Genomic DNA, 13,242 nt, shown 5'->3' on the forward strand with positions numbered 1-13,242 from the left:
AAATAAAAATATATTTATTTAATTTTTTAAATTTTACATTAATTATTAAAATCATGATACAATGGATGTACTCCTATAAAAAAAATGAAAATGACTTCATAACTATTTTTTGTTGGAAAAAAACATTACTCAATAACTAATAGAGTATAATTTAAATAACTATAGATAAGTAACATAAGTAATAAAAAATAGACATAAAATTTGACTTTTTTTTGTTATTTGGTACAAAAATAAATATAATAAAATAAATCACCGTTCTCATACAGAATGACATAAAATTTAATATTATCCTTTTCTAGAGCCATCTATTTTTTTTAGTTTTTATCCTTATTTTTGTACTTTATTTTAATTTTATTAAACCAAAAAATACTAATGTCATTTAACTTTAATTTTTAACTTTTATCATAAATGAAAATATGTGACTCTAAACGTATTAGATAATAGAAAAAAAACTCATAATAAAAAGAAGTTAAATTTACTCATTCGTTATATGTATAGGAGTGTAGATGATTCACATAAGAGTTACGAGATTTTTTTTTTGAACTTTTATTTTGAAAGTAGTATTCACTTCTGAGTGTAACAATTATAAACTAATATATGTTAGTAACTAATTGTGATTGAAGAGAAGATAGAAAGAGAATAAAAACGGAAGAAGGAAGAGAGAACAAGCTAATATAAAAGTGGTGGTAAGGCATATGTAGATAGATAATATTAAGAGAAAGAATAATAAAAAAATTAAAAATTCTAAAAGAATAATAAGACTAAAAATAATTTAAAATATTGAATATAAAATTATAAGAAATAAAATGTTTTTAGCTATTAAAATTATGCGAGAGAAAGAGTGATTTAAATATAAATTTTTATATCTGTTTCAAATTAAATATAATTGAAAAATAAATAAATTTACAAATATTTATAAATTTTTATCTTCATTGTTACACATAGTAACAACATAATGATTTTAGTATTATACCTAAATTAATTTAAATAAATTCAATTATGCTATTTAATTATTCTATACAAAATTTTTGAATGCTTGATATCTTAAATTTTTTTTAAAATGATAAAATATAACTTAACAAGTAAGTATGAAAAATAAGTATATTTATAATAGTTATACATTTAGATATCTAAATCAAACAAAAAAAATAATTTTTTTAACAAATCTTTAATAACTCAAAAGTTAACACAATAGATATGTATGGATCAAAGTGATAAACAAGAATGAGAGCATCAATAATGGTAATATGATATTGTGGTAAATAAAAGAAGAAAACAAAAAGGGAGAATAAAACAAGGCAACATAATAGTGACGGCGAGATAATAATAGTTATATATGTAAAAAAATAATTAGAGAAAATAATAGTGTATAATATGATGAGATGATAAAATCAAAATAAAAATTAATAATTTTAAAATAATAATAAAATTAAAGATAATTAAAGATGTTCAATATAAGATTAAAAGATAATTTTTTATCTATTAGAATTATGTATAAAAAAAATATTTTAAATATGAATATAAATTTTTAAATTTATTTCAAATTAAATAGGATTGAGAAAATAAATAAATTTAATATATAAATAACTAATTTGTAAATAATGTTAATAAATTTTTATCTTGGCTTTGTTACATATAATAACAACAATTTTTTTTATTTTTTAATTTAAATTTATTTATTTTATACTTTTTATATATATTAAATAATTTAAAATATTTTATTTTTTATAATTTATTTTTTATTTATTGATATTAAATTTATAATTTTAAACACAAAAATATTAAAATATTTTTATAACTCAATAGAAAAGCGGCTGAACAGACACGGTAGTGCCTGTTGAGCCGCTAGTTATTTATAGTGACGATACGGAGATATAAAAATAATTTTATTTTAGAGAGTGAAGTATTTATTATTTTTTAAGTATTTATATAACTCTCATTAACTGTTATCTATTTATATCGAATTTTAATAAAATAGGTGAAGTTTCACCTTCCAAAAATTGTTGTATCTTTAAAAATTTTTGATAAACAGATATATAACTGTAATTAATGGTATATATAAATACTACCATTAAATTTTATATAATAAATTAACGGAACTACATAGGATGTTTATCATTTATTATTGTAAAATACTTAATTGGTAGTTTTTTTAGATATTAATTAGTCCGACATTGAAATATTCAGTAACTTAATTATCAACTTACTTATAATTTTTTTTTTTTAAATTAAGCTAAGCTTAACCTATAATCAAATTGAAGAATTCCAGTTGAATTAATATTTTTAGAAATTGCTAGAAGTTTTATGAATTATACAATTATTTATTCAAGTTGATAAATATTGGTAAAGCATAAAAGTTTCAAAAAAAAAAAAAAAAAAAAAAAAACAAGTAGTGTCTACTAGTAAGATGATAGTTAGAGTTAAAGATAATTAAACATTATATGAAACTTATCAAGTATGACTCAATGTTTAAAGTAAAAATTTATAGTTAGAGTTTATCATAATTAATTAATTATGTAAGCATGCTTATCAAGTAGTAAGATATGTCTTTATTATTGTAGTGTTGTTCTTCTGTATATTATTATGTTATTATGGAAATAAAATTATGTTATGTTGTATTATTGTTGAAGTGTCTATATGAATGAATGATCTTGGACAAATTAATCATAGAGTTTATACTTTCATTTTTTTTTTTATTCATATATTTGTCCCTTGTGTATTAATATTTTTTTTTACTTTATCTTATTTTGTTTACATAAAATAACAAAAGTATCTTTTATAACAATATTAAATAAATTTTAATTATTTTTATCTCTAAATTTTCTATGTATAAAAAATTAAAAATTGAGTGTGTTTCTGGATGAGTTCTCAATCTAAAGACTCAAATCTTACTACTCTACCTAAAGTGGACCTATACTATCAACGCAAGGAAAATGCCCAATATTAATTTTACACAAGTCATTTTTCTATTTAACTAAGTATATATTGCGTAAAATTAATAAATCTATGCAATGTGAGTGTAATATATTCTAGAATAAAAATAATATTAATCTGAATGATCCAATATTAAGAATATCTAGCCAGTGTACTGTAATTAATCACTAACGGATCTAAAAACGATTACATGAGTACAGATATTGATGAACATGTCACCATCTGATTTACAAAACAAAAATTAAATAAATTCCTAGAAATTGAAGCCAAAGACTTATGCACAAAATATTGACCTCTGTAAGGACACCAGATTCATCACTGCAATAATTTGATTGCTATGACCTGGGGCTGAACCATTTAAATACTTCTAATGGAAAAATTAATACCAATGTTGTTGAGATGCCACCACAATTATTTGAAAAGTACATAGCTAGAAATAATTTGACAAAATTTACCAATATTCAACAGTAATTGTTGAATGGTTTGTTGCTTAAGCCAATCACAGTGCCAAATAATTCTTGATTTAATTTTGTCAAATTAATTGTGGCTATCACTTTGAGTTTCCATGCTACTAGCCCTTGCTGTTATCAAGCTTCCACATAAATATTTATACCTATTTGTCTTCCTTCAAAGTTTCCATTTCTTCTGTATCTTCATAATTTCCCTCCCTTTCTTCCCCAACTTTGCTCATATCAGTGATCATTTCCTCACAGTTATCTTCTTTCATGTTTTCACTTGCTGTTACCTCTATACTGTTCCCCTCATTGTCCACTTTCAAAGTTTTCATTTCCGGAATATCTTCATCATTTCCCCCGGGTTTACTCGCATCGGTGATCATTTTCTCGCGATTCTCTTCTTTCGCATTGTTGCTTGCGGCTTCTGTCATTATACAATCCTCATTATCCACCATATCTTCCTCCTTCACAGTTTGTATTACCTGGAGAAATTCTGATGGAATAGCAGCTGGGTCCAGCACCCTGCAACCCTTTGGGGCATTTGGAGCTTCTTGACCAGTTAGAAAATACGAAGGGACCTGATGCGAGAACTGATACATCTCTTCCCGCCGGATTATCCTGATTTCTTTTGGATCTGAGTGGTGACGAAATACCGCCCTGAACCCAGCCACTTTGAGCAGAGGAATAACAACTACACCGCACTCTTCATTAAAATCCTCGAGTACTTCAACCATGTCAAACTTGCGTATAACCTCGTCGGCTGTCAGCTCATTCCATTCAGGAGACCAACTCCTATAAAGGGCCCAAACATCCCCTTTCCTGGGGTATATACAGATGGCACCATGAATACCTTTTCTCCACCTAACCTTGTGAGAAAAGAAATTGATGTTGTTACAGATTTCATGTCTGCCTCTTCTGAAATCCCCACAAGTTTTTGAAAAGCCTGAAGCCACCCAATTCAGGGGGGGCAGTTCACCATTGGTGTTTGAGTTAAGCCAAGAGATTCGCAACGTGAATGGATTTAGCGAAACCACACTGTGGATCTTCGCATAATACCGTGGCATCCCATCATCATTGTCATACAAAGCCCATACTTGATTTTCACCAAAAGATCCTTCCGTTCGATCCTTGTCAAAATCAAGAAAATCAGGATCTGGGACATCTATTCGCATTGTTTCCAAAATTTTAGCAATGGTAGTACTAGTAGTAGTACCTGCAAATGACTCGAGGACTTGGGCTCCACTCTCTCTGTCTTCTGACTTCGCAATGTTGCTTTCAGTACACAAATCAGGGTTACTTAAAAATTTTTCACCTTGCTCATTTGCTTTCTTGAAGCCATCCTCACACCCTTTAGCTAAACTATCAAAAGTATTTGACCGAATTTCCCTGAGTTTATCGCTAATTTCTTTTCTAGCTTTATCCATAAGAATATCCTGCAGTTCTGCTGGGGAAAAATCTCTTGCATATGCTCCTACTGCTCCATTTCCCACTCCCATTCGATTTACAGGTTCCTTACCATTGACATCCTCCATGCCCCCCCTTTTTCTCTTACCAGAATTGAAGTAACCCTTTTTAGAACCATGCTGCTTCCTTCTTAAGGCCTCTTCCCTTTTGGTAGCTGCTTGTGCCTCCTCACGTTCTCGCTTCACCTTATCATAGGCCTGCTGAACAACACTTGCAGCTTGAGCAACATTAGAAACACCAGATGTTTTTGAGAATGGAGCCCACTGGAAATCAGCATTGCTATGGTTTTTCCCCGCCCCGACGTTTGGGGTTGCCATGTTCTTTCCAGCATGAGATTTGCTTTTATTAGGTCCTTGACGATTCTTCTGATGTGAAAAGTCCCATGAAGCTGCAGGTCTAATACCGCTTGAAGGTGGAGGAGCAGTTTCTACAGCCAAAAATGCCTCATGGCAATTGGGACACAAGAGTTTAAGGTTAAGATAGACTCGTAGATACTCATACTGCATTTTGCATCTGTGGCAAACAGTCCAAAATGTATTTCCTTTTGGCTTATGGGTAGAAGATGAGGAGTGTTCTTTCGCAGTATTCTTCTGAGTCCTTGCACTTGAAGGGGCAGTCTTAGCAAAATTGTAACTGCCATTAGCCCCTGTTGCTGCTGATGAACCTCCAAACTTCGATGAAACTTTCCCGGCTTTTGTTTTTCTCTTCTCATCATATGCTGCCCTTCTAGACTTATCTGATAGTAAACTCCACGCCTCTGAAATAAGTTTAAAGGCCCCATCTGCACCAACGGACTTGTTTTTGTCAGGGTGAAGCATAAGAGCTAGCTTCCTGTACTGTTTCCTAACTGTATCATCATCGGCAAATGGGTCAACACCGAGTACACCATACCAATCTGCTTCTCCATTTATTTTACGCTCGGCAGAAATATACACATCAAGTGTTGCTAACATCTGAGGAATGCCCTCAAGATCTGGAAACAAATTTTGAGCTTTCAAAGCAAATTTCTTTGCACCCAAAGTATCCTTTGCATTAAACTTCCTCTCTGCAATTTCTTTAGCTCTGTTTGCCTCGTCCTTATTGCACTCCATTTCTGTGGCCTGCCCTCTTCACTTTCTCGTCTACTTCCTTAGTGTTCTGTTGTAATACAACACCGACATTTCTCAATTCAAAAATATTTTGGCATCTTGAGCAATTCTACATAGTTTGAGCTCCTGCTCTGCTTCGAAACGCCATTGCAAGATGGATACAAACCCTACATGAAAAAATCATATTATAATTAAGAAATAATAACTTGTACAGCAAAGTAAATTAAGGAATTGACAAATACAAAAATACAATAGCGATAGTATTCGGGTAATTTCACGGTACGCTCGAGTGCATGAAATGTCACATATTCATTGGCCAGAAGGTACTATACACGTGCACAAAAAGGGTTGAAGTGTGGGACCTCTACAAAGTATCCAAAAATGTTTGGACGCGCAATAATGCGCTCTAAGGATGGCTAAAAACAATAAATTCTGGTGGCGCTTGAGCATTTCTCATATTTTAATTGGCTATAACCCAGTTTTTTTATGGAAATGATTGAAATAGAACGGATCGAAAATTTAAGAACTACCGCTTTTGCAGCATCGGCACAGTAGCGGAATGGCTTTACATTCATATCCACCATGTTCTTTGCATCTAGCACGTGTAATCCGAATGGACACATATCGGAATGTATGTATATAACAACAGTAGTTGCAACTGAATGAAAACTAAACAGACAAAAATAATCAACTTATTTTTCTGTAATCACAAAGCACACAACCTTATTCCTTGCCCATGAACACAATCATAATCACAATCACAATTCACAAAGCTTATAACTGAGGAAATAGAGAACAAAATTTCCTAAGCTAAACTAAGCAGTAAAAAAGCAGAATGAGAAATTACCCAGTGCTCAGGAACTTGAAACTGGTGTATACCAAATCTTTCACCGCAATCTCAACCAGCGAAGAAGTTGAAACCCTAAATATTAACTACAACAAATTTGAGAAAAATCAGAAAAGGGTAGCCCTAGAATGAGCAAAAGTTTAAAAATTTGGATTGCAAACATTGTAATAAAGAGACGATGCAGCTCTAGGATTGAATGATGCTACAAGGGTTAAAGCGAAAAACAGAACAGCATTCATATAAAGAAAAAAACTGAGAAGATTGTTGGTGGTTACTTACAGTTACAGATAGAAACGCAGATCGTTTGGAAGAAACTTCAGAGAAATTAAATTGATCTCCAGAGAGTCTGAATTTGGGTTAGAGGGGTGTTCTTCTGCTATGTGTCACTTTTCGTTGTCGAAGGTTCATTTGGTTCTCCCTTTTGAGTTTTTTTTTTTTTTTTTTTTGTTTCTTTTCTCCACCTTGTGCTTTTGTTGTTTATGCTTCTCCTTCTTTGCAAGTGGAACCTAACATTCTAATTCACCGCTATTTAGTATTTAGTGGTTGTTTGAGCTTTATTAAATAGAAGATTAAAAATAATCTTTTTTAATATAAAAAAGATTTTTTTTATTTTTTAATATATTTAGCAAATATTTAATAATAAAAATAAAAAAATATCGTTTTTAAAAAATTATAATTTATATTTTTTTTAAAAAAATATTTTTTATGTAATAAATAAATAAAAAATATTTTTATTTTATTTTATTTAAATATAATTGATAGATAAAAATATCTTTTTATATGAGATATTTAAACATAAGATTACTTTTACTTTTTTTTGTATTTTTTATTGTATTTCCTAACCCGGCAGGTCAAGGACTAATCTGTCACGGTACTGAGTTCCATTTAAGTTTAAGCAGACTAGTGAGTTTACCACTAAACCAATCCAACTTGGTTTAAAATCACTTTTACTTTTATAAAAATATCTTTTAAAAAAATATTATTTAAAAAAAAATTTGAGAATGCCGTCCAACAAGCCCTTAGAGTAGTAGTGGTAAGTGGTAAGTGGTAACTAGGGGTGGTATCTGAAAATTCGGTTTGAATTTGAGTATTTTGAGAACTAATTTGGTATAATTTTATTGGATTTAGAGTTGGGTAAGTATCTCAAAAATAGATTTAGTCATGTACACCTTATGGAAATTAAAAAATGTATATATATTTAAATTAATTCTAATATTATATTATATTAATTATAAATTTATTATTTTATTTTTAATCACACTTGTTTAATTAGAAAATAGATTAAAAAAATATAAAATTATAATTTATAAACAAATTTAAGTTTAAATATGAATATCAATTTTTCGATAACAAAAATATGTTTTTTCTTCTTTATAAATAAGTACATAATAATTTTTTGACATAAAATTTATCAAGAGTCAAATTTCACCGATTTAAACCCAATTTTAGTGTGATTTAAAAGTAGTAAATTTTTACCGGATCTAAGACTGGGTAAAGGGTTTCAAAAATAAACCCAATCATAATTTAGGATCGGATCTGGATAAAAACAAACTCGACTTCACACAATTCATATGCACCCCGAGTATTAGCCTATCTTTGGATATCCAATTCGACCCAATTTAATTGGATAAGATTGTAAATCCGATCTACTTTGAATAAAATTGAGTACAGAATAATTAATTTGCGCGTTAGATAAAATACGGATTGAGATTCAATCCTATTTGATTAATCCACATTCTATATATATATATATATTGCTATGAGTGAGGATTAAATAAAAAATCTTTTATTTATGTAAAAAAAATTTAACCATTAATTTAATATTTTTAATTGAAAATTTAACGCTTTATTTATATAAATACTAAATTATAATTTCAATATCTCATCAAATTATTGAATATTGCATTTTATTTATGACTCACATGTAAGATATACTTACAAATTAAAAGCAGATATGATTAGGGTTGGCATATTATAAATTCGCGAGAAAATGTATGATTGAGTTTTTAGTTAAAAAATTAACTCTCGAATAAAATTAGGGTTGAGTCTAAATCCTACTCTATCTTACTCATTGTCACCTCGACTTCTATGGAAGATTTTTTTTAGTTTAATTTTAATGTACTGATAATGTAAAGTATTTTATACAGTTGTATAATCATATTCGTGTTTTTATGACCATTCACGTAATTAATATAAAAAGTAGTTATTTTTACTGATATAACGTTGCGTAGTTAAATACACGTATAAAACTATATACTGATAATACACCAAAATTAAATTCTTTCTTTTTAACCTTAACATTATTTTGGATTTTGCTAATGCTCAATAAAAGTATTAAAATAAATTGGCCAAATTTTTTTTATTTTTGATTATATTCTTCAATTTAACTGGTTAAAGACTAATTTATTACCGTTTTAAATTCTATTTAAAGATTAATTTGTTGGTCAATGATTTATCACATACACAAAATAAAATTTAAATTTTTTACACTTGTTTAAGTTGATCAATAAATTAACTAATCAATCAATTCAAATTAATTGTAAGTCAGTCCAATTTATTTGGGTCGAAAAATAAAATTTTTTATGTAAAATACTAAAATCGGAAAAATAAATAAAAAATATAAAATATGAAATTGATTTACGTCAATAAAATCGTCTTATTCAGTATTTTTTTTTAGAATTGGTTAATTCATTTAAAATTATAATGTTAAAAAATTTTAAGAATTAAATTAAAATTCTAGTTATTCTATTTTAGATTTTTACGAAATACTTTTGAATCAAGAATAATAAAAACAAATATATTTTATATTAATTTTAACTCATTTAATTTGATTTTTTTGGATTTATTTAAATTAGCTCAATTAATTACTAATATGTAATAATTACATAAAAGTGAGACATGTAACAAATTCAACATTGATTACCAAAGGATTTAAATACAATAGTAAAACAAAGCAAAGTATAATGGAACGAAACAGAACTTTGATTGTGGTAGCAATTTCAGTAGGGTACTTCTAATGATTCAAACCACCCATATATTTTAGAGAGATTTTATCAACATTTATGAAGCATGAATTTTGTTTTCACCTAACAATAATTCATTATTGTTTTTAATTACATATTTTCTCCCTTCAATATGGTAAACATGAAAGAATTATCACTCTCCATATATATATATATATATAAGAATTTCTCAATACCAAATTATTCCATCCTTAATATCTAATCTTCCTTTTACAACCATACATCCTCACCGCCCAAATTCATGGTCGGAGAAATTCTCTTTTGGTCTTTTGGAGTTCCTTAGGTCCACCACCATTTTTTATTGAATAAATTATAAAAAATGTGTTAAAATTTGACAAAATTTTTTAGAAAAACTGAAAACAACCAAACTATGAAAGATAATATTAATTGAATAATAAAAGACCATAGGAGATAATTCTTAGAATATATAATAATTTCGATAATTTTTGCACTTACGTTTAGAAAAATTAAATATTTTATATCTTTAAAGTTAGAAATCTTATGCCAGATTAATTGAGATTGACCATTTATTTCTACACAAAATGACCAAAATTTTAGTAAAAATGAAAAAAAATATATATATATATTATAGAGATTGAATTAAATATTGCATTGATCATATGCATATATTTTTTAAATAATTATTTAAATATCTATAAAAAAATAATTAAATGCATAAATTATTTGTTACTTATAAAAATTAGATTTTATGTATTATTTAACAAACTAATAACATATATTTTGAAAAAATTTTATTGTTCTTATTTTTTAAAATTTTTTAATTAAAATTTCAATCTTTCAAATATATTTTCAATAGTTTATTTTTTATTTATTTATTTGGCCACTCACACATCCAAGGGATAAGGGGATGGGACTACCCGAACTTATGCCGATATATGTGTTGAACTTGCACCCCCTTTTAATGTAACATTTGTGAGGCAATTAATATTGTCATTGTGCTACAATTCTATCAACAAGGAAGCTACATATCCATGTAATCATATAACTAATTGGTCCAACACTAAAAAAATTTAATATTATTAAATAAAATGTGAAATACACGTGTCTAATACACACGAAATCGCTCTTACTCAAAGTTTATTCTCCTTCACGCTTCTTCTTCTTCTCCCGCACTTCTTCTTCTTCTTCTTTTCACGTTCGTTTACGCATGGAGCGTCTTCTTCTTCTTCGCCTTCTTCTTCACGTTTCTCTTTTTCCTCCTTTTTCGCGTTCCTTCTTCTTCACGTGTTTTCTCCTTATCGTCATTCTTTTGTTGTTGTTGCTGTTGTATTTTTTTGTCTTTTCCTCCTTCTCTCTCTGGTGAAAAAGCAGTAGAAGGTGAGGAAGAAGAGTTTTGAATAGTACAGAATGAACCGAACACAATACTCATAATGAACCGAACATAGTACTCATGGTGAACCGAACACAATATAATTGTATATTATTGAGTGAACGAAACATAATCCATTATATAAAATCAAATTCAAACAACTTTCTGCAGAATGAATCGAACACAGTACTCATGGTGAACCGAACACAGTACTCAGTGGTGAAACAATTGTATAGTATTGAGTGAACGAAACATAATCCATTATATAAAATCAAATTCAAATAACTCTGCCTACAATTTACATATTATCAATTCAATTCAATTCAGTACACCTCCGTCCATTTAATTCAATTCAAATTAGCAATTGCATTCCATTCAATTCGATTCAAAATTGAATAATCCAAACTTTGTCAGTTTGATTCGTTTCAGAAGAGTAATCCAAATCGCTCTATTGATTTGAAGTTGAGTTATTTATTGTTTCAATTCAAAAGTGCAGATCAAAGAAGAAAACGTAGAAGAATAGGAAGAAGATAAATGCAACCAGATCTAAATAAGAAAACGAGGAGATGAACGCGACCAGAGGAGAACGACGAAGGCAATGCATATCAATAAGGAAGAACGCGAGCAGACTTTCGGTTGCAGCACGTTATATGTAGCGCGTGTATGACAAATAAATAAGGAGTGCGGACGCGCGTGTGGAAGAAATTACCTAGTTAACAACCATGTAAAAAATACATGGATGCACAACATTTCCGTTCTATCAATTATTAGTTTATTACATATTACATGTTACATTATAAATCTAGATATTAATTAATATTTTCCGGTGGACCACCCTGAGTGTTTTTTTTTTAATCAAAGTTAGAAATGAAATTCGAATCTACGACTTCTAGGTGAATATAGAAAGATTATATCATTTGAATTATAACTCGTTGGCGTAGACCATAAGTTAAAAGTAGCAAAAAAAGACTAGTTTTGTTGGATCAATTCACTTAATCTGTCACAAAAAAACATCAGCAGAATAAATTCATAACAAAAAAATTAATTTAAATTAATTTAGTGTGGTTAGTTCGTTAGTTTATTTAAATCGAAAGTTTAAATTTTGTTTTGTGCATGTAGTAATTTTTTGGTCAATGATCAATAATAAATTTTTAAATAAAACTCAAATTTACGATGAATTAATTTTTAACTTATTAAGTTAAAGAAAAAAAAAACCAAAAATATAGTCTATTAAATCTATATAGTTTATTTGGACATTTGGTGAGTTCTGTTAGGATAGGACAATTTGACCCGGTAAACCAAAGTTGTTGTATCATTTTTTGTGATTTTGAGTGTTATATTTTTAATTTGTTTATAAGTTTGTATATGTTTCTATTGGATACATGCTTATATTCCTAATTTGATATTTTGAACAATATTAGAAGTGTAAAAGTGATAAATCATGGTGTTTTTTAACGAGTTAATAATTAAATTAGTTTTGGAAAGATAATATATTTTTTAAATTTGTTTTTTGAAAGATTTTTTTAATTAAATTAGTCATTTAAAAATTGTGAATTAATAATATTTGTCTTTCAATAATTTCATTAACAAATTTTTTTTTTAAAGATTGATGTTATAAAACGTTAATTGATAACATATATAATACCTGATATTTCTAATTGGATATTGATTAAATATTTTTATGAAAATTTATTAATTTAGTCATTTTTCCAATTACAAAAATTCTATTCCTAATCTGTCGCAGATCTGAGCTCCATTTAAGGGTGTGCCGCTGGCCAATGGGTTGCTGCATGCACAAGGCGGGATTCGAACCCCCGACACTTGTTTAAGCGGACGAGTGAGCAGACCACTCGACCAACCCAAGTTGGTTCGTAAATATATTTAGTCAACGTCTAATTGAACATGTTATGTGTCATGTATGCTATCAGTTAATATTTTACGTCGTTAATTATTGACGAAAATTATGAGTAAAGTAATTGAAACACAGATATGATTAATTTATAATTTTTAAAGGACCAATTTAATTAAAAAAATATTTTAAAAATGAATTTATAAAATATCTTATCTTTTAAGAAGTAAGAACTAATCTCACTATTAACTT

At 28.1% G+C, this 13,242-nt stretch overlaps 1 protein-coding gene across 2 annotated transcripts; it reads right to left on the minus strand.

Moving 5' to 3' along the window:
• Positions 1 to 3,027: 3,027 nt before the first annotated feature.
• On the minus strand, positions 3,028 to 7,322 carry LOC112751648 (uncharacterized). 2 transcript variants are annotated; one of them, XM_025800862.3, is made up of 3 exons: positions 7,068 to 7,322; positions 6,789 to 6,874; positions 3,028 to 6,108 (listed from the first exon to the last, which is right to left on the minus strand). In XM_025800862.3, exon 3 carries the CDS (start codon positions 5,942 to 5,944, stop codon positions 3,548 to 3,550), a length of 2,397 nt encoding a protein of 798 aa, XP_025656647.1. In that variant the 5' UTR covers positions 5,945 to 6,108; positions 6,789 to 6,874; positions 7,068 to 7,322; the 3' UTR covers positions 3,028 to 3,547. The 2 variants fall into 2 exon arrangements, with proteins under 2 accessions (XP_025656647.1, XP_025656648.1); XM_025800863.3 differs by lacking the exon at positions 6,789 to 6,874 and having other exon boundaries at positions 7,068 to 7,319.
• Positions 7,323 to 13,242: the final 5,920 nt, after the last annotated feature.

This window comes from Arachis hypogaea, chromosome 15 (genome assembly GCF_003086295.3).
Source record: "Arachis hypogaea cultivar Tifrunner chromosome 15, arahy.Tifrunner.gnm2.J5K5, whole genome shotgun sequence".
Classification (NCBI taxonomy): Eukaryota; Viridiplantae; Streptophyta; class Magnoliopsida; order Fabales; family Fabaceae; genus Arachis; species Arachis hypogaea.